Source organism: Tiliqua scincoides, chromosome 3 (assembly GCF_035046505.1).
Source record: "Tiliqua scincoides isolate rTilSci1 chromosome 3, rTilSci1.hap2, whole genome shotgun sequence".
NCBI classification, from domain to species: domain Eukaryota; kingdom Metazoa; phylum Chordata; class Lepidosauria; order Squamata; family Scincidae; genus Tiliqua; species Tiliqua scincoides.
This window is the reverse complement of record NC_089823.1, coordinates 185,954,165-185,975,229: the sequence shown is the minus strand read 5'-3', so window position 1 is coordinate 185,975,229 and position 21,065 is coordinate 185,954,165. Positions and strand designations below refer to the sequence as shown.

At 44.6% G+C, this 21,065-nt stretch overlaps 1 protein-coding gene across 1 annotated transcript in view; it reads left to right on the top strand.

Annotated features, from left to right (window-relative positions):
• LOC136645227 (VPS10 domain-containing receptor SorCS3-like) overlaps positions 1-21,065 on the top strand; it is a 554,262-nt gene that overhangs the window by 518,434 nt on the left and 14,763 nt on the right. Inside the window, exons 21-24 of the mRNA XM_066621465.1 lie at positions 4,932-5,055; positions 7,187-7,299; positions 13,367-13,498; positions 18,383-18,482. Coding sequence (XP_066477562.1) covers positions 4,932-5,055; positions 7,187-7,299; positions 13,367-13,498; positions 18,383-18,482 — 469 coding nt within the window. The remainder of the gene's footprint in view (positions 1-4,931; positions 5,056-7,186; positions 7,300-13,366; positions 13,499-18,382; positions 18,483-21,065) is intronic.

Genomic DNA, 21,065 nt, shown 5'->3' with positions numbered 1-21,065 from the left:
TCATTTCTTTAAACAACACACGCCCAGGGGCAAGGGGAGTAATCCTCAGACTCTTTATGTGTTCTAATCCGAAGCCACGAAGTCTAAAAAACTGCACTATAGCTTCTCAAATTCTTTGGGTGGAAAAGTACCCCATGTATTCAGCAGACCAAAGCAAAATAGTTTCTGGACATTTGATCTACAATGCGGTCTCCCCACTGTGTTCTTCTGCACGATGGTATCTTTTGCATGCTGGAAACTTTTTTCCAAACTGGAGCCTCTTGCCTCCAGACGTAACCATCTAATCAGTAGTGGCACTGAGACTGGAGCTTCAGGGCTTGGAAGCAGGAGATTCAGGGGCTTATAATATTTGCCTCAAGCTAAAGGCAAGCATTAAAACTCTCTGAATTTTACTCTGAGCCAAAGAGGAGTCTCCTCGTGGCCCCTCCTATTCAGCCCTTCCCCCCCCACTGTCCCAGCGTTGACAGCCCAATCCTCCCAAAATCCCCATGTGGTGATGTAACAGCACCAGAGCAGCTTCTGCTATATCTAACTCTGAGATTCTTAACTCTGAGAGAGTGCATCAATAGAAGTCAGGGAGTAATAGGAGTTCAGGAGAGTAGAAGGATTTTTGGATGTTGGAGGTCTCCTCAGCATCGAGTGCCTGCAGCCACCAAAATCTCCAGGCTCTGTAAATAGAACTGAGTCAACTTGGACCTGCACCAGCTCTAAGGCTGATGCAAGTCTGCCCTGACCCAGAGAAACAGATTGGGCTTGGGAAGGGAGTCAGGATTCAGCACACACTGCCACCAAATCCACCCCCCTCCCAGGCCTGATCTGCCCTCCTCCTTGCCCCCATCACTGCCCCATTCATCCTCCCCTCATTCTATCCCCCCTATGTAACCTTACCTTGGCCATCTTCCATCAAATGAGAAGCTAGTCTGGCCTCCATGCCAGTGGCCTGGCAGTGTCTGGCTCTGTCCAGAGCCTGGAAATTGTGGTGGTGACATGATGAGCTTTTGCATTTGTTTTATCCCCAAAGCCTGCTACTGGAGCCTCTGTGTGTTGCTCTTCGTCCCATTCCAGACCCTTTCCAAACGTAGTTTCATCATGTTCTCGCTGACATTGTTTTTGGCAAGGCCCGGAGCAGGCTAAAGACTGCCATGCATGTAAAAAATAAAAGGTAAAAGTTCAGCAACCCAGAAGTTTTGGTAGGGCAGCAGGCTCTGTAACAGCCTGTAACTGTAATGCCACACAACACACCACAACCTCTTTGACATTCCTTATCCACTCTTCACATACTTTCTCTTCCACCACATTGGCCTTCAGTTGTCCCACAGGGCGTCCCCTTATGCAAAATCTGAACACCAACTGGCCAGAGGAAATTCTGCAATACACAGAACAAGCTGAAACCAAGCTGAATCCTCTTCTGTTTCTCTTGACACCAGCATCCACCAATTCCCCAACCTCCCTCTCCCCTTATCAGGCTAGAGTGCCAATAGCTCCAGCAGTGGGAGGACAGAAAAAGGATGATAGAAGGAGAAAGTCACTTGCCTTTTCTGATACCTGCAGCTTTTAGCTTTCTAAACCCTCCCCCACACCAGCCCCATAAGAGTCCAATCCTGAACAGTGTGTGCCAGCTCAGTGCGGGCACACACTGTCACAAATGTGCCATAAGGCACGTTCGCAGGTTTAGTGTCGGCCCAGCACTAGGTTAGTGTCCGTCGGGGCAGTGGAGTGAAGTGCCGCCCGGCACTCAGTGGGAACACTGGGCGGTGGGGAGGTAAGTGGGGGCATGGGGGAAGGCTGGGGAGGTGTTTTGGGGTGGGGGAGGGCAGGGGAAGGTGTGGCAGGGGAATGGAGCAGGGTGGGACTGGTGGAGCCATTTTGGTGCCATGGTAGCCCTGCGCACTGGACAGCTCAGGATTGGGCTGCTTGTGAGTTGAAAAGGAACAAAGATGGATTAAAGAATTAGTGGGGAGATTGGTGGAATGGGGTTCAAGAGGGGGCTGAAATCCATTTTGGCTCAACAGAAGACAAGTTACTTCCACATTTTGAACAAAGCTTATTTCTGAACCAAACTCACCACAAGCAGATGGGGGAAGGGAGAGTGACCATCAGAAATAATGATGCAATTAACCAAGTGGCAGTGGTCACTATATGAACTTTGAACTGATCCAGATAAATTTTAAAAAAAATCATGACCTGCTATGAATAACAGAATAGTCTATATGCTCTTTTAGCTTTAAAATACGTTTTTTTGTAAAGTAGTTCAACTAGGATGTGAAGTTGAAAATCTATGCACAAGTTGAAAATGGATCTCCTGTCTTATCAAATCCTTTCCTTCTCTTGGGAGTCTATGAGGTCTATTTGATCAAATTCTACTTTAGATAAGTAACTTTCATACATTAGAAGACCAGCTGGGCCAAACAGAACCCTTGATTGTCATTACAGTATTACGTGTAAGCAGCAGGCTATTTGGTTGCTTTGTTGCACAGTTGGATCAACTTGTCAATGCATGGTGAGTAATTTTTTTTGCACTGAAAATCAAGCTAGCCATGTTATGGGAGGAATCAGACTAGTTCGTTGCACTGCCAGCTGAAATGTTAACCGAGGACAGTATGCAATGGAAGAAGCTTTCGATTTCTGTGAATCGGCTAACTCTTGATGCAATGAACTCCACTAGAAAAGAGTTTCAGACAATGATAGCATTTTAGGCCATTTGTAGATTCATAGCTTCATTGCATCCTCCTGCTTTAAGGGTCCCACAGCAGTATATGGCTGCATTTTATATGCATCCCAGACAAGCTCTAATATTTTCCCCCTCTAAATAGAGCTATTGTAGTGAAGTGCTGGTCCACTGCTTTAGCAATACACCTAAAGGCCAATTTGCTTGGATTAACACAGGTCCAGTTTAATAAATGTGTCTGGCTGTTTAATAGGTTTTGAACAAATGAACCTTAAACTCCCTGATTTAATTTAGAGTTCCGTTTCCAGACCTCAGTGGTTGAATTAAATCTAAGGAACTAGCCAAATGTTAAAACTCCATCATGGAGGTGAAATCGGCCATGATAATAAGACATCCATCATGCAAGGGGAGGGCAATTTTAAAAAACAAAATTGACTTCTGCTCTCGCTCTCAGTCTCTTTCCCTCTCTCAGCTTGGAAAGCAGTAATGTAGTTCCCAAAGTTTATTTTGCCTGCAAAGGGTTTGTGTGAAACTTGAGTATAAATACTTCATTTCAAAAGTGGATATTTCAAAGGACTCCTAGAGACACAGGGGAAGACGTGCAGGAGAAGCTGGGATGTGTACAATAGCTTCGCACCAAGCAAAAGCTAAAAAGCCTGGCACTGAGAGACTAATTTGATGGTATATAATCAAGCAAACTTTTAGGAAATAAGCCAGTATGGAAATATTGGCCTCTCCTAGTTGTTGAGGCACTGTCATGTCAGGAGCTCAGGATCAGTGTGTCCCTGCCCTGGGTTCTGCACCCTTCCTCCAAAACAGCATCAGGACAACTAAAGTACAGTGTTCTCTAAGATGTGATGGTCACTATATTAGATGGCTTTAAAGGGAGATTGGACAACTTCAGGGACAGGCCTGTCACTTGCTACTTGTCATGATGGCCATGCACTACCTCCTACCTTCCTCTGCAGTATGCCACTGAATGCCAGCAGCAGGAGGGCTGTGGTGGGAGAGGAGTTTGCTTTTTCTCTCCTGCTTGTGATCCTCCCAGTGGAGGCTGGTGAGCTAGTGTGGAAAACAGGATGCTAGACTTGGTGGGCCTTTGCCCTAATCCAGCAGGGCTTCTCTTATGTTCTAGTGAGAGGGTCAGATGGAAGTGAAAAATGGGAGTAGGGAACTGGGCAGGCACTCTCACTCCTAAAAATATCTATATACAGATTGTTCTCCTCTTCCTCAATTTATCACAAGTGTCCTTATTCCTTCCACTAACAGAGAGAGCCTGATGGAGTATTCAGAATCATGCTCTAACCCAGGGGTGCCCAAACCCCGGCCCTGGGGCGACTTGCAGCCCTTGAGGACTCCCAGTGTGGCCCTCAGGGAGCCCCCACTCTCCAATGAGCCTCTGGCCCTCCGGAGACTTGCTGGAGCCCGCACTGGCCGGACGCAACTGCTCTCAGCATGAGGGCGACTGTTTGACCTCTCACGTGAGCTGTGGGATGAGGGCTCCCTCCACTGCTTGCTGTTTCACGTCTGTGATGCAGTAGTGGCAGCAAAAGAAAGGCCAGTGTCAGAGAGCTGATGTGGCCCTCCTGCCAAAAACTTTGGACACCCCTGCTCTAACCTGACCTTGAAGGAACACAGAACTGCACCTGTGTGAGTCTATTGCAGCAGAAATGATGAGTTTTGTAACACCTTAAAGACTATCACATTTATTTAAGCTTTCATGAACTCACATCTGATCTACAACTGGACTGTAGTTAAGCAGAGTCAGGCCTTGTTACTACTTGGATGGGAGACCGCCTGGGAATACCAGGTGCTGTAGGCTTATACCATAGTCTTTCGAGACTGAAGGTTGTCAACCAAACTCATTCATCTTTAGGATGCTACAAGACACTTGACTCTTTCTAGAAAGGCAGCTGACAATCACCATGCAGTCATGATACATTCCCTTCTTGCTGCTGGTCAATCACTGTATTATTTCCAAAAAGCAATCTTAGTCTCAGGTTTGGGCATGTCATGGCTTTATTTGGAAGGTGGAGGAGAAGGATCTGAACATTAAGCAGTTGTGTTTTTTTTTTTTATAAACTGATCTCATTGTTTTGTTTTCAAATTTACAAATAGAGTTATTGTGTTCTTGCCTGATCCGTGTATGTGACTCTCTGAAATTTTAACTATTTCCTGTCCTAGAAATGTGTAGTTCTTGTTACTTACTATGGACAACAAATGGCTTCAAGGAACTGACACAGATTTCATATGTCTCTTACAGCCATATATCACCTTGGACAGCAGCATCTCCTATACTTTTATTACCGAAGGACTGAATACCATCACAGTGCAGGTCTCAGCTGGCAGCATTCTCATTCAGGACACCAAGGAGATTGCTGTGCATGGTAAGCAGACACAGTCTCTTTCAAAACTGTCTTGTGTGTGCCTGTTACTCAATGCAGTGTTTCGTTACCTTGTACAGTATTTACATTGTTTATCTTCCTTCCTTGAAAAGAAGGCCTCTTTATGTGTCCAAGCCGTATAGTATCAGAGTGGAATCAGCCTGTAGCTTTTCAAATTTACAAATCAAATTTCAGTAGTTTTCCTTTGAAAGTTCCTGAAATATGAATTAGTCTCATTTGGGATGCTCAGTTAATAAAAACGTCACATAGCATATAATTTATGATTCTGTAGGATAATGAGTTAGGATGAGATAGTTATTGGGGAACTGCCAGGAGATGTGAAAATGTGAGAGTTGTGTTGCTGTTGTAGGGAAGATGGAAGGCAAAACAGGCACAGTCCTTAGCTGTTGGCAATGGCACCTGCCTCCCTGCTTTGACTGGGGAAACGCCACCCAAGTGAGGAAGCCCACATAGAAGGAGGAGGCCACAGCATTTTTGCTTTCAGAACTTCAGTGTCACATTATCTAATAGCTTTGAGAGCTGAGACAGATACTACAGAGTCCAAATAGGAGTTAAACAGAAGGGGAGGGATTTTGTAGTGGGCCAGAGTGGAGGTCCATCTCTGTTAATTTATAAACTTGCACGCCATTGAAATTAGACTTGCTTCCCTGCAGCCAGTTAATTAGGAAGTAATTTCTTAGTGCCTCATGAATTGCAATACCCTCATTCGGCTGTCATTAGCGCGATTGGTATCTGATTTGTTATGCATTAACTACTGATGGCTGCACATGGACCTAACAAACAGATAATTCCTGCTTTTGGAAAACAGATTACTTACAGTAAGAATTTGCTCAGTGGAGCACAATGCATGCCAAGTACAATAGAACAAACCAATTTCTGAATGCTGGCTCCCATTTCCTTTCTGGCACCGTTTGATTGCTGGACAGTGCTGGTGTGTGCAGAAAGCTCTAAGGTTAGGCTGCCCAGCAAGCTACAAACCTCATACCACAGAGATAGACATGTGCTACTCACCTGGTCTCCTGTTTGTTCTTTGCTTTCTGTCTTCCTTTATTTTATTTTCTTATATAAAATGCCTTAGGATGGATAAAAGATACCTAATAAAAAACAATCTAGTCTACTGTCTCTTCATCTCTCAGAAGCACTGTGTTAGATTACTTCTTTTTTTCCACTATTTCACTTGGTCTCTTCCCAGACTGCCTTGGATTAAGTGTCTTTACAGACTAGCACAAAACCAAATTAAGTTAGTTGGAGGGATGATTAAGATTTTTATTTTTATTTATATTCCTGAATGTTGTGCGTTCAGGTATCACACATTCTTCTACCCCACCCAACTGCTTATAAGAATGTAATCCAAAGGGCTGGAAAAGTTAAGGTGCACTAGAAATTTCTTAGTTTAGTGTATGTTTCTTGTTATGTTAGACCTGGTATCTGACACCTTAGGACCACCCCTGAAAAAAAATCATATCAATATTATCAGTACTTGAAAATTAATTTTGAAAATTAGTTTTGAAAGTTGTGTTTCAAAGGGGGAAAGTGCTTTGGGAGGCTTTCTCCCATGAGTTTGAAGAGCAGCTAGTGTTCTTTGGTGTAGACTTTGCATTCTGGAAGCTATCTGCTTCGGTTCTACAGTCTATGTCTATACATCGAATTTTTTGGTATGTCATATGAACAGGTACACCTTAAAATTACCAGTTTAAGGACGCAATCCTAACCAACATTCCAGCACTGGCATAGCTGTGCCAGTGGGGCATATGCTGCATCCTGCAGTTGGATGTCACTCATGGAGGCCTCCTCAAAGTAAGGCAATGTTTATTCCATTACCTCAGAGCTGCATTGCCCTTATCTCGGTGCTGGAAATTTGGTTAGGATTGCGCCCTAAATTACTTGGGCCACAATCCTAACCAACTTTCCAGCACTGACATAAGAGCAATGCAATTCCAAGGTAAGGGAACAAACATGGCTTTACCTTGAGGAGGCCTCCATGACTGCCTCCCAGCTGCATGATGCAGCACATGCCACACTGGCACAGCTATGCCAGTGCTGGAAAGTTGGTTAGGCTTGCACCCTTGGAGGATTTAGGGCAGATTTTGACTCTGGCTTTCTTTCTTGGCAGAGTATTTCCAGTCTCAGTTATTATCATTCTCTCCTAATTTGGACTTTCACAACCCTGACATCCCTGAGTGGAGAGAGGACATCGGCAGAGTCATCAAGAGAGCCCTGGTGCAGGTGAGCACCCCTGGCCAGCCCACTGAATAATGGGGATCATTTCTTAAAGGCTGAGTAATTTGTGGCAGGACGACTCAGAGAAAGAAGATACTTCTTTCAAGTTAGCAGCAGCAACAACTGAAGCCAAGCACAGGAGGGGGTGTCTTTGCACAAAATTGAGTCATTCCTCAATATTAGTGAGTCTTTGCACAAATATTGAATCAGTATTTTATGACACTTTTCAGAATCCAGCAAAACATTTCAAGAAAATTCAGCTGCGTTCCTTTCAATAGTACCTTCTGTGGTGCAAGGAGCATAATATCTTACTCTCGTTAGTATGCACAGTGGTTTGCAGTGTTCAAGTCCTATGCATGGATGAGGCCAGGTAAAGCAGCTGCTTCAAAGGGCAGCTTGGTGGAGGCTGGGAGGAGTGCCCCTGCACACTTCTTCACCCACTTGTCATCCACTCCACTGCTGGCCTGGCCTAGCACCAGCCACCTGTGCTCTTCTTCTTCCTGCAGCATTTCCCTGCAGAAGAGAGGAAGGCCCATGGGTCAGTGGAAGAAAACATTTGGACTACAGTCCGGTTTGACTCAGTGGAAGGCAGCATCCCATGTATCTAAGGAAGGTAGGAAGGTGACTGCCTTCCACTTCTGCATGGAGAGCATGAAGAGGAAGAAGGATGTTGCTGCTCGAATAAAAACAAAAAAGAAAGGAGAAGGGGATACCTGCTTGCCTCCTCAGGCATGGGAGACAAGTTGGACAACATTGATAATCTTTATCTCGCTCATCCTCCCAGCGGTCCTGGATGGCAAACCATCACTTGTCATTTTATAGCTAAGGGAAATGGGGAGACAAGCTGGTAATTTGATTGACCAGAGGATTTGCATCCAGGTGTTTTTCATTCAGCATGTCTATTGAATGTGTCTTTGTGTCTGGTGAACCACATTTTCTACTCAAGAGAGGTGCTCAATTGGCTACATATCGGCTACTCAAGCAAGCCAAGTATGTTAGCTTTTTGAAATTGCTTTATGATGAAAAACCACATGGAACCCGATCTTGTTGATTGATTGGACTTCAAGTTCTCCCAGTGCTTGACACTCAGAGTAGGTTATACAACATAAAAATATGCCACAAAATGCTCAAATGAAAATTAAGCTAAACAGCGTATAAAAAGTACAAGTATCTCATTCTCCGTTAACCCTAACTGTTAAAAGTTTATCCAAATAGAAAGGTCTGATGCCACTTCTGGAAGAGTCTGAGTCTCAGAATTTGGGAGGCTTCTAAAGAAAGGAAGTTCTACAACAAAGGTGTTAAATTTGTTTCATGCAGCGAATGGCATTCATTATGCCTGCTAAGGGCTGGAAGTGATGTCATTGAACAGGAAGCGATGTCATTATACAGGTCATGACCAGAAACAAGCACTTTTTTCTCACTTAGGAACTCATTAGCTGCAAATGAGAAAAGAAAATATGCAAATCTTGATCGAAAGAGCCCAAGTAACATGCGGGCTGCCCTTTCGGCAGTGGCACCTCAGCACAGCTCAGCAGCTGAGAGCAACTGATGGTAGTGCTGAGAAAGCCTGAAAAGGATAAAGAGCTTCCAGGGGCTGCATCTGGCACGCAGGCCTTATGTTTGACACCCCTGCTCTGCAACCACATCTTCATGACAAATTCTGAGCTGGATTCAGCATACGTCAGTTATACTGTCTTCCAGGAAAGACTCACAAATAGACTATAGTGTTCTCATTATGAATTCAGATATTCGTAAGAATAGATTTCATTTACATCAGCGGTGCTCAAACTAGCTACTGCTGCACGCTTGGAATGCGGTCCCTGTCCGAACTGCATCCGAGCGTTCCGATCAGGCACTGTGCGAAGTCCTCCTTGTTTGGAGGACTGGGATGCTCTGGGCAGTTGCATTGTCTGCCCAGCATCCCAGAAGGCCATGCAACAGGAGGTCTGGGCAGACACGACTGCCCAGAGCGTCCCTGTTTATCAAGGGGGACTTTGCATGGCACCCGGATGGAACCGAAAGGTTCGCTCACCAGGTGGACAGATCTGTGCAGACGCCAGATCTGGCCCCAGGCTGCAGTTCAAGCAGCCCTGATTTAGATCTTGAGAGATGACTCCACTCATGAGCAGTGACGTCACTAGGGTTTGCAGCACCCGGTGTGGGAGGCCAGCGCATCACCCCCATGATGGACCTCCACCCATGTAGTGGGTGGGGAAATTACTTGGGTGGTGGGCATGGTGATGTACCATTGCCCCACCCTGCTGTTTTTTGGCTATACCTTTTATAGAACACAGATATTTCAATGTGGTTTTTTTCATTGCATTCCACTGTAAATTACGCATTGAATAGTATATCACACAGTGAATGGTATACTGCAGTTTTAGCAGTTTTGGTCACTAGTGCGTTTCCGTCCCCCCCACTGTGTGGCCCACAACCCCTGCAACCCCTAGTGATGCACCGCTCATGACAATAGAAGACAATCCCAAGAAAAATGGGCCTGTTGAAATGGCCTGATCCAGCAGGGCTGTTCTTATGTTCTTATGTAATCATGGTCTTCAGATATGCACCACTGTTGTGAGGCAGCAACTGACAACACTGAATGTGTGGATCATAGCAAAGTTTCTCTTTCTCTTGGAACATGGTACAGATTTGTTTTCAGACTAGGCTAAGAAAGAGGAAAGGCCAGAGATCTTTGCAAGAACAGAATTTGGGACAACCCTGCTCTGCTACTCCCTAGTACAGTGTTTCTCTAGTACAGTGTTTGGTGTGAGCAAAGAAGCGTCTTGGCTGCCCTCCATGTGAGAGATGAAGGAGTTGCCTGTCAGCTTGCGTGGGAGGAAATCGGAGGCCAGAATGTGATACCAGATCAAAAAGATCCATCTGAAATGTTGTGGTTCTTGAAAGAACCTTTCTTTGATTGTAAAAATCCCTACGCGGATTTAGAAAAGCTTGCCCATGTAAACCGCCTTGAATAAAGTCTGAGGAGAAATCTGACGACCAAGAAAGGCGGTATATAAATACATGTATTATTATTATTCTCAAACTTTTAGCACCGAGTCCCACTTTTTAGAATAGAATAAGACCCACTGGAAGTGATGTCATGACTTCAAGTGACATCATCAAGCAGAAAAATTTTTAACACTTCTCGGCTGCAATCCTACCCACACTTACCTAGAAGTAAGTCCCTTTTCCTATCATTGGTAAAATGATAGTAACTTGTTAGCTATAGTAGCTATACATAGTAGCTTGTTAAAAACACAGAACTGTCACATTTCCCCAGATGCAGTCACATTTCATGGTAGCATCAAATCTAATATATTAAAAATAAAATATTGAAATGAATGGTGACCCACCTATAATGGGCTTGGGTCCTGACCCACAGTTTGAGAAACACTGCCCTAGTATTAAGGGGATGGGACAAATATGCAGAGCAAGATGTTTTGTCTACATGACCAGTAATAGATTACTTGTTTTAGTACTTATACAGGACTACTTATACAGTACATGGCACCTTACTGTTTAACAGAAATATTAAGAAATTATTGTTAGATATATCATTCAGATATATCATATGTGTATCTCAATTTTTGTCATGAATTGTTGCTTTTTTTAAAATTGCAGACTGCAATTTCATGTTCATGTTGCCTTTTGGGATTTGCTTGACATGCTGCATTTTCTCACTCTGTGAACACTGAAAATTTGCAGTTCTACCCACTTGTTATCCCCACTGAGCAAAAACTTGCTTGGTGTGATTTAATGATAACTCTGTTCCCTTTGATCAGATGTATTCTAGCATATAAAAATAATGGAGCTTGATTTTCAGAATTCTGAGATCAATGCTGCAGGGAACATATTGTTGAAATATCTTTTGACCTTTCCTGAATGCAAATATTCAGATCCAGCTTCATTGCACCCCTCCTTTTTGACATGGGATGTTATTAATAGTTGTATGTGCTGAGCCATGTAGTTCGATAACTAGATATATAACATTTTTGTTGCAAAGAAGTTTGAGTGCTTTGACAGAGACAATAAATTGCATGCCTAGCAATTATTCTGATTATATTCTAATTATTCTGAATCAGTGGTGTCACTAGGAGGTGTGGGGGTACAGGCCGCACCGGGGGGGGGTGTGACACAACCACTGGCCAAAATTTTTAAAATCTTGGTCTTTTTGAATAATACCAACATGTTATATACCATTTGATGTGTAATTTCATGCAGAATGCAATGAAACAAACCACGTTGAAATATCTCTATTCTATCAAACATTATAGCCAAAATACCAGCAGGGGTGGGACAATGGTGCATCACCATGCTCACTGCCTGGGGTGTTGCCCCGTCCACTGCATGCGAGGAGGTCCATCATTGCGGGTGACACGCTGGCCTCCTGCACTGGATGACGCAAACCCTAGCACCGCCACTATCGTATTCTGATATGGGTTTTAATTTTGCTATTAAAATAAAATACTGTGTAGCAACCAATTTATGAACAGAGATGAAGTGGGGCATTAGCAAGGACAGTCCCATAGCTGAGTAGTAGAACACACGCTTTGAATGCAGAAGGCCCCACATTCAGTCTCCAGCATCTCCAGCCATAAAAGGACAATGCAGTGAAGGGAATGACTGCCTGAGACCCTGGACAGATGCTACCAGTCAGTGTACCAACCTAGAAGGATCTGGTAGCCTTACTATTGTGCTATAAAGTAGTATCATACATTCATATTTTTGATGTTTTGGAATAAGTAACTTTGTGTAAACTCATCTAGTTGGTCATCTTATTCAAATACTGCTCCAGTATAACAAGGGAAAGAAAAATTTGAGAATTAGACCCAAATAATCCATGTTATTTACTGAACAACTCTGTAATTCAGGTCTTTCTTTTATCTCTGTGTGGCACTGCAGTTCAGATTGGGGCCATGGCACCCACAAAGAAGGCATTTAATCTCTACAGCTCCATTTTCTCACTTAAAAATCAGATCAACAAAGCAGCCTAACAGGTGAAGTGTCTCTGTAGTAAATGGCGCTTTAAAAGTTAACTAGCCACTTCAGGAGTGCAAATTTTAAAGAGCAAATGGCATGGAGGTAAAGGGTTAAATACCTTCTACCTTGACCTCACATGGCTGCTGAACAGTGTAAAAGACAGATGGAACTACAGGGTGTAGTTTGGATCTAAGAAAAGTGTTATATTACCTAGCAGAGAAAACAGTTGTACAGTATTGTGATTTAATCATAACTGGAATAGGTTTCATAGCTCAAATCAACCAAAATGGAACCTAGTTTCCAAACACAATGAAAGTCAGTAGAGCCACATTTTAGATACCAAACAAATTAATCTTTTTCAGCAGCAGAATATTACGACCTTGAGTCATTCCTAGGGTTTATAGAAGAGCATAGAAAAGCATCCTTTTCCCACAGTGGCCTACCAGCTGCCTTTGTGAAGCCCGCAAGCAGGAGAGAAAGGCATATCTCTTTCTCTGGCCACTGCTTCCCTAGTTCATAACCAACAGCGCCGTTCCCGTCAGTGCATATGTGAAATTGGGTTGTTGTTTTTTTCTCCAATATGCACTGGTTTTCACTTGAGGAGAATAAATATAAGTAGACCTTATAAATATATAATATTTCCTTACCCAGTGTATAATTAATCTGTGGAACCCTTTGCCCCAGGATATTGTGATGGCATCTGGCCTAGATGCCTTAAAGTTGTCTTTTAAGACAATTGGACAGATTTATGGAGGAAATGTCCATTTCAGGTTAACTAGTCATGATAACTGTGCAACCTCCTGGTTTTAGAGGCAGCCTATCTCAAGCCAGATGCAAGGGAGTGGCAACAGATTGCAAGTATTTTGTTGTGTTGAGTGCACCCTGAGGCATCATGTGGGCCATTGTGAGATAAAGGAAACTGGACTAGAGGGATTCTTGGCCTGATCTAGCAGAGCTTTTATTTTCTTAAATCTATAGAGGCCCAATTCTTGATGGGACTGTCTGCTCTTCTTCAAAACTGGAACTCACACTAGAAAATGAACTAAATGCTATAATGGTTGCTACTAATCCTGTGGCTGGTCCTCTTCTTTAGGTGACGGGCATTCCTGATGAACAAGTTCTGGTGGCAGTATTTCCTGGTTTGCCCACCTCTGCTGAGCTCTACATCCTACCCCATCAAAATATGTCAGAGAGAAGAAAAGGAAGTGAAGGTGACCTGGACCAGGTAAGGAAAGGAGAGTGCTTTTCTTCTGGATGTTGCCCTGCTTTCTATTTTCATGCAGCATTAAGCCCAACGAAAGATTTCCAGGTAAGTATTCTACTCCTTTAACTGTTAAATAGGTTTTGAACCCCAATGATGCTGTAAACGTTATAAGTTGGTGATAAGATTCCCAGATTAGCAACACAATTATTTTGCCTTAAAATCAGCTGACATAGTGGACCAGATGCGACAGAAGGTTGGATTCCATTTCCGCACTGTGAGGTGTCAGGGTCAGAAGCAGGGGAAAACTGCGTGAATGCTATGCAGGTACTCAGCTACTGATTGGTTAGCTGATTGCTTAGAGCAGACGCTGTACAGGCACTGATGGCCAGTCTAACCCAGCGGCCAGCGGATTATCTGGATCCTTTTCAATCTGATTTCAGGCCAGGTTTCGGAACGGAAACTGCCTTGGTCACCTTGGTGGATGACCTATGCCGGGGACTGGACAGGGGGAGTGCGTCCCTGTTGGTCCTGCTAGACCTCTCGGTGGCTTTCGATACCATCAACCATGGTATCCTTCTGGGCTGATTGGCCGAGTTGGGAGTTGGAGGCACTGTTTTGCGGTGGTTCCGCTCCTACTTGGAGGGTCGGTCCCAGATGGTGGTGCTGGGGGAGGCCTTTTTGACACCCTGGCCTATGAGGTGCGGGGTGCCACAGGGTTCAATTCTGTCCCCCATGCTATTTAATATCTACATGAAACCGCTGGGAGAGGTCATCCGGGGGTTTGGAGTGAGGTGCCATCAATATGCTGATGACACCCAGCTCTATCTCTCCTTTCCTCCAGACTCCAAGATGGCGGTTGAGGGCCTGGAGTGCTGACTGGAAGCAGTGAGGATCTGGATGGGGGCTAACAAGCTGAAATTAAATCCGGATAAGACAGAGGCTCTCCTGGTTCGGAAATCCTCGATGCAGGTGCTGGATTATCGGCTTGCTCTGAATGGGGTTGCACTCCCTCTGAAGGAGCAGGTTCGCAGCTTGGGGGTCCTCCTGGACTCGCAGCTGCTCCTGGATTCCCAGGTGGTGGCTGTGGCTAGGGGGGCCTTCACTCAGCTTCGGCTGGTGCGCCAGCTGCAGCCGTACCTGGATCGTGCAGACCTGGCCACGGTGATCCATGTCACGGTGACACTGAGGTTAGATTACTGTAACGCACTCTATGTGGGGCTGCCCCTGAAGACAGTTCAGAAACTGCAATTAGTGCAGAATGCGGCAGCCCGTGTGGTCACTGGAGCTAGGCAGTTTGACTCTGTCAGTCCGCTTCTCCGGGGGCTACATTGGCTGCCCGTTCGTTTCTGGGCCCAATTCAAGGTGCTGGTTTTGACCTTTAAAGCCCTATACTGCTCTGGGCCAGGATATCTTAGAGACTGCCTACTCCCGTACAATCCGGCTCACCCTCTCAGGTCATCAGAGAAGGCCTTTTTGCAAGTGCCGCCACCCAAGGAAGTCCGGGGGGCGGCTGCAAGAAATAGGGCCTTCTCAGTAGTGGCACCAACATTATGGAACTCCCTTCCCCTTGACTTGAGAATGGCTCCCTCTCTTGAGAGTTTTTGGCGAGGCCTGAAGACACTGCTGTTTATACAAGCCTTCTGATTTTTTGGCCTTCTTAACATTTTTTATACATCTTTTAGTTTTTTACAGGCCTGATTCCTCTGTGACTTGCTCTTTTGTGCTCTTTTTATTCTGTCTTTTAATCTGACTACTGTTTTTATGGTCTCTGTTAATGTGTTTTTAATATGTTTTTTATCTGCTATTTGTGCTAATTTTTGTTTTTTAAATCTGTTTTTTACATGTTGTTAGCCGCCCTGGGTCCCTTTTAGGGAGAAGGGCGGGATACAAATAAAGTTTATTGTTATTATTATTAACCCAACCTCCCTATTTCTGATGTCTCCTCTTGATACCTATTAAGGCAGTGATTCCCAAACTTACCGTGGTCACTGCACCTTTCTTTCAGTAGTCTCTTCTTTTTAGTTCTCCAGTTGCTGCCATCTGGGATCATGTAGATCCAAGATGCCAGCACTCGTAAGAGCCTGGAAGATGGGTGCCACCATCTTGGATTTTGCGAGAATTGCACATGATCCAAGATGGTGGTGTCCAGGAAAGCCAGGAAGAAGAGGCTGCTGGGGACCTCCTGTGACACCCTTCAGTTCATCGTGGCATTCTTAGTTGCTGTGGCTTACAGTTTGGGAACCTCTGTATTAAGATATTGGAACACTACCTTTCATTTGTTGCTTAGTGTTGGTAGCCACAGTGGCCAATTTAAATTTCATTGTCCGAGTTGGCAGTCTGGCAACCCTGCTTTGACTGTCTGTGGTCTCAGCATAAAAATGAGTTATGCCATATTATGTATTAGGGTTGAGACAAATTTCCAAAATTGGGGTCATCTGATGTAGTCACCTGCATCTCTCAGAAGGGATTCCTTGAAAACATGACTCAACTTTTTACTGTTGCTCTGCCTTTGCAAAACTCTTGTCTCTCCAGATTTATTTGTTGTATGGGCTCCCTTGGGATACTTATGACTTAATAAGCCTTCAGTTTAAAAATTCAGGTTCTAAATCAACTCCTGCACCAAAAGCATGGACGCTGTAAGTTAAGGTACCCCCTTAACTTCTGTGTTATGTACATAGTAAACACCATCTTCTGCTCATTTGCAACTTAGCCACCATACACCCATACTTTCTCTTGGTCTTTCAGCCCCAACCCTCTCCTCCAAGCCTGCTTTCTTTGAAAGAGCAACACTGCCTCCAAGTATGAACTCCTGTGTCCTTGTTATAGATTTTATATCCAAGGATAACTTGGATATAAGGTAACAAGATAACAATGTTTCCAGTTGATTTTGACTCACATCCAATTTCTGACATGTCCACTGTATCAATATCCTCTTCAAATAGCAACTAATTATTGCAATTAGAATGCCCAGATGATTCAGTGGAGGACATTGTATTTTTTAATGCTTGTGTAGAAGAGGACATTTCAGTAGGTACAGCTTTTGTCACCCCTACATGATAAACTACACCTGCCTGAATTCCCTGTCTCACAAAACAATGATAACTCCATGATCCGTGTTCTCTTTTGCATTGGGTTGCTTTGGTTCTCAGTCGCTCATCTGACTTTCAGACTTTGAGCACCTGCAAATATGCATCTATATGTGTCGTCTCTTTTAAAGTCATTTTCGTGTGTCCTTTTCCCAATGACACTGTACGGTGGGACCCTATGGTTATTGACTCAGAGGTATGTCCCACTGCGTTCAACCAAGCTTAGGCAAAAGTTAATTTGATCAGGACCATGGCCAAACAGCTCTGTCTTACGTACATTGACTTGGAATAAGCCCTAGTTAGGACTGCAGTCTTATGACTGATTCATGTTGTGTTTTGGGGATGTAACCACAAGATTTTCTTTAACCCATTTTAGACCTTTGTTGTGGGTAAAGTAAATGGCTGGGGGGGGCAGAGGAAGAAAGAGAATTGTGACATCATACTCTGACACTGACTGATGTGTTTCTGAAGATCTGAAGGAAGGTTGTTCCTTCTGCCAAACTGCAGGTCTAAAATGGGCTTCAACTTAAATATAAAAATGTGGGGACAAACTCAGATTTTGAGACATATGTATCACACATAATTTTCATAGAGCTAAGATTGCCTTCAAGTTCTCTATCAAGTGTCTACTCTGTCATAAATCCAGTTAGGAATAGAGTGCAGACTATATTTGTAAGTAGTAATATCCATTCACTTAAATAAATAGGTAATTACAGTGATGAATAGCAGCTTTGATATTAAGGCACAATTAGAGTCATGAACAGTAACATTCGCTTGCTAAAGCTTTCATGCAGAAATGAACTGATTAAATCAACTGTATTCCTTCTGGATCTCTTCTGGGGGAGGAATGGGAAATATAAAAAAAAGACTAGCTAGCAAAATCTCATTACTGTCATAGACAGTGTCTCTTATATCCTCTGAATGTAAAATCAATAGTCTATAATAATATCACACTGTAGAATATCCAAAGCACTTCACATACAATGGAGTGACTCCTGTCATGGTAATCTGTACAACAATCCTCTAAGGTAGATTTTTGTTGGGTTTTTGCCCATGTCACACAAGGAAGGTTGAGGCTGAAAAAGAGCTGATAGCACAAGTGAGAATTTGAACCAAGCAGGGAAAGCAGAGTCTTTTTGCCACTATGCTTCTCATTACTAGAACAGTAATTTCCGGAATGATGTATTGTTTTCAGTTTTATAGAATGCACCTCTATGTACGGGTTTTGTGATACTCATGTCGTTCTTTACTATTTGGGGAAATGGTTTATAGTTTTCATATTTAAAAAAATAGTGATGACCATCTGTTCATCAGGCATGCCAGTACAAGTTCGCAGACCACTGCCATATACAAGGATTTAATTATTGGCGTATGAATGCTGCAGTTCCATAATTTTGAAATGCAAAATCCAGGAAGAAATTTAGATAAGAACAAGTTTGGTGGCATCTCTAAATTCCACCCATGGTTTTCCTTCCTGTCCCTGTAAAGATCTTTGTGGTCCACATTTCCTTGACTGCAAATAGCACTGAATAATTTTAGGAAAATAACACTTATTGAAGCAGCTTCTCATGGTGTAAGGATACTAAAGCTTAATATAGAACATTTGTTTAATTCAAAAGCTTGTGTGCTCTTTAACAACTTTGTGTCATTTTAAACCTGAAATAAAATCTGTAATGACTGGCTGAGCCTAATGTGAATAATTGTAGTGTTCTATTATGGGAAATGTTGTTTATTCATAAGATGAGCCAGATATTGTTTGGAGATGTATATATGAGAATTCTTTTATCATGCTGCCATTTAAGAATCTTTGTTTCCTCAGGCTGTAGAAATCCTCTTCAGTGCTCTGAACCAGAACCTGATCCAGTTTGAGTTGAAGCCTGGGGTGGAAGTCATTGTATATGTCACTCAACTAACGTTAGGTAAGCTGACGAAGGAGAAAAAGTCTGTGAAATGTAGTCAGCAAGAAGCAAAAGAAGGGTATTCTCATTCTTTCTCTTCTGATCTTGGGCAGCGTATTGGACTTGTCAGCACTGCACTTTCAGAACACCCACAGCATACTAGATGGAGAACTCTTAGATGTACTTCAGTTTAGAAGTCAAATTTAGGGTGAGGCATAAATCCTGTTGAGCTACTTTTGCAATTGTTAAGGTTCACTCCTTCTCTCACACAATAGTTTCCCCGGCTCAATTCTACTTAACATGGACATCAAGTGAAAGTGCTTACACATGACCAAAACTATGTATGTCCCAGATTATATCCATTCCATCTGCTGCAAAAAAGGGGGAGGTGAATCACTTATGTGAGCAGCAAATATGTATATTTGGAATTGGCCGACTCCTCCTGGTTCTATTTCAGGGGTCGGCAACCTGCATTTCTAGAGTCGCATGCGGCTCTTTCAGCTGTCTGCTGCGGCTCCTCCAGGTGAAAGTGGCAAAGAGTGTGACAGGAGGCACCTGTGTTGGGAGGGTGGGCTGCTTCCCTCCACCCCCTGAGCTCACTGCCCTCCTCTCCCTTCACCCCCACCTGCCCCGCATTGGTTTCCCTTTTCAATTTTGCCACTCTGCAGGCTTAAGGTCCCTGTTTTTCCCTTCCCCAACTCTCCAGCAGGCTCAGCCAATCAGCATCCAGCAGGCTCCTGGCTTTTTCTGTTGGAATGGCTCAGGGCCCTTCACTGGCTGACCACCAGCCAATCCTGAGCCGCCTTCCTCCTCAGCCATTGCAAGCCCTTGCAGCCGGACTTTCCCTGAGTAGGTCCCCAGTCAGTGCAAGGAGAGGCTTTTCCTCCACAGCAGAGGAGACATCCTGTGTGTCTACTCAGTAGTAAGCCCCATTACAGTGGATGAAGCTTGCTCCCAGGAAAGGGTGCCTGGGATTGCAGCCGTGGAGCCTGCTCCTATGCATGTCTACTCAGTTGTAAGCCCCATTACAGAGGATGAAGCTTACTCCCAGGAAAGGGTGCCTGGGATGGCAGCCTTGGCACCTGCTCCTACGTGTGTCTACTCTGTTGTAAGCCCCATTACAGAGGATGAAGCTTACTCCCAGGAAAGGGCGCCTGGGATAGCAGCCTTGAAGCCTGCTCAAGGCCAAGCGCAAGGACTGGTGAGTGGAGCCCATCTGTTCCAGGTCTGTTCCAGAGTAAGCCCTGATGTAGTCCCTGGGCTACTCCCAGGAAGGTGTGGAGGGCTGTATCCTCAGCCTCCTCCTGTGCAGGTCTACTCACAAGTAGTAGTTGGCAACCTTCAGTCTCGAAAGACTATGGTATTGCGCTCTGAAAGGTGGTTCTGGAATAGCATCTAGTGTGGCTGAAAAGGCCGATTCGGGAGTGACAATCCCTTCCACACTGGGAGCAAGTGCAGTCTGTCCCTGGCCTATCTCCCTGGCTATGGGCCTTCCTTCTTTGCCTCTTTGCCTCAGACTGTTGGCCAAGTGTCTCTTCAAACTGGGAAAGGCCATGTTGCACAGCCTGCCTCCAAGCGGGCTGCTCAGAGGCCAGGGTTTCCCACTTGTTGAGGTCCACTCCTAAGGCCTTCAGATCCCTCTTGCAGATGTCCTTGTATCGCAGCTGTGGTCTACCTGTAGGGCGCTTTCCTTGCACGGGTTCTCCATAGAAGAGATCCTTTGGGATCCGGCCATCATCCATTCTCACAACATGACCGAGCCAACGCAGGCGTCTCTGTTTCAGCAGTGCATACATGCTAGGGATTCCAGCTCGTTCCAGGACTGTGTTGTTTGGAACTTTGTCCTGCCAGGTGATGCCGAGGATGCGTCAGAGGCAGCGCATGTGGAAAGCATTCAGTTTCCTCTCCTGTTGTGAGTGACGAGTCCATGACTCGCTGCAGTACTGAAGTGTACTCAGGACGCAAGCTCTGTAGACCTGGATCTTGGTATGTTCCGTCAGCTTCTTGTTGGACCAGACTCTCTTTGTGAGTCTGGAAAACGTGGTAGCTGCTTTACCGATGCGTTTGTTTAGCTCGGTATCGAGAGAAAGAGTGTCGGAGATTGTTGAGCCAAGGTACACAAAGTCATGGACAACCTCCAGTTCATGTGCAGAGATTGTAATGCAGGGAGGTGAGTCCACATCCTGAACCATGACATGTGTTTTCTTCAGGCTGATTGTCAGTCCAAAATCTTGGCAGGCCTTGCTAAAACAATCCATGAGCTGCTGGAGATCTTTGGCAGAGTGGGTAGTGATAGCTGCATTGTCGGCAAAGAGGAAGTAAGGCTACTCACAAGTAAGCCCTGCTGTAGTCAGTGGGGCTTCCTCCCAGGAAGGTGTGGAGGGCTGCAGCCTCAGACCTCCTATGCAGGTCTACTCACAAGTAGCCAGTTAGGCTTCCTCCCAGAAAAGTGTGGAGAGGACTGCAGCCTGAGAACTCAAACCAACTTGTCTGCTCAGAAGTCCCATTGTAGTCAATGGGGCTTACTCCCAGGACAGTGTGGAGAAGGTTGCAGCCTGAGTGAGGGCAGGCAGGCAGGCAGGCAGGGCAGAAGCTGGCCTATGG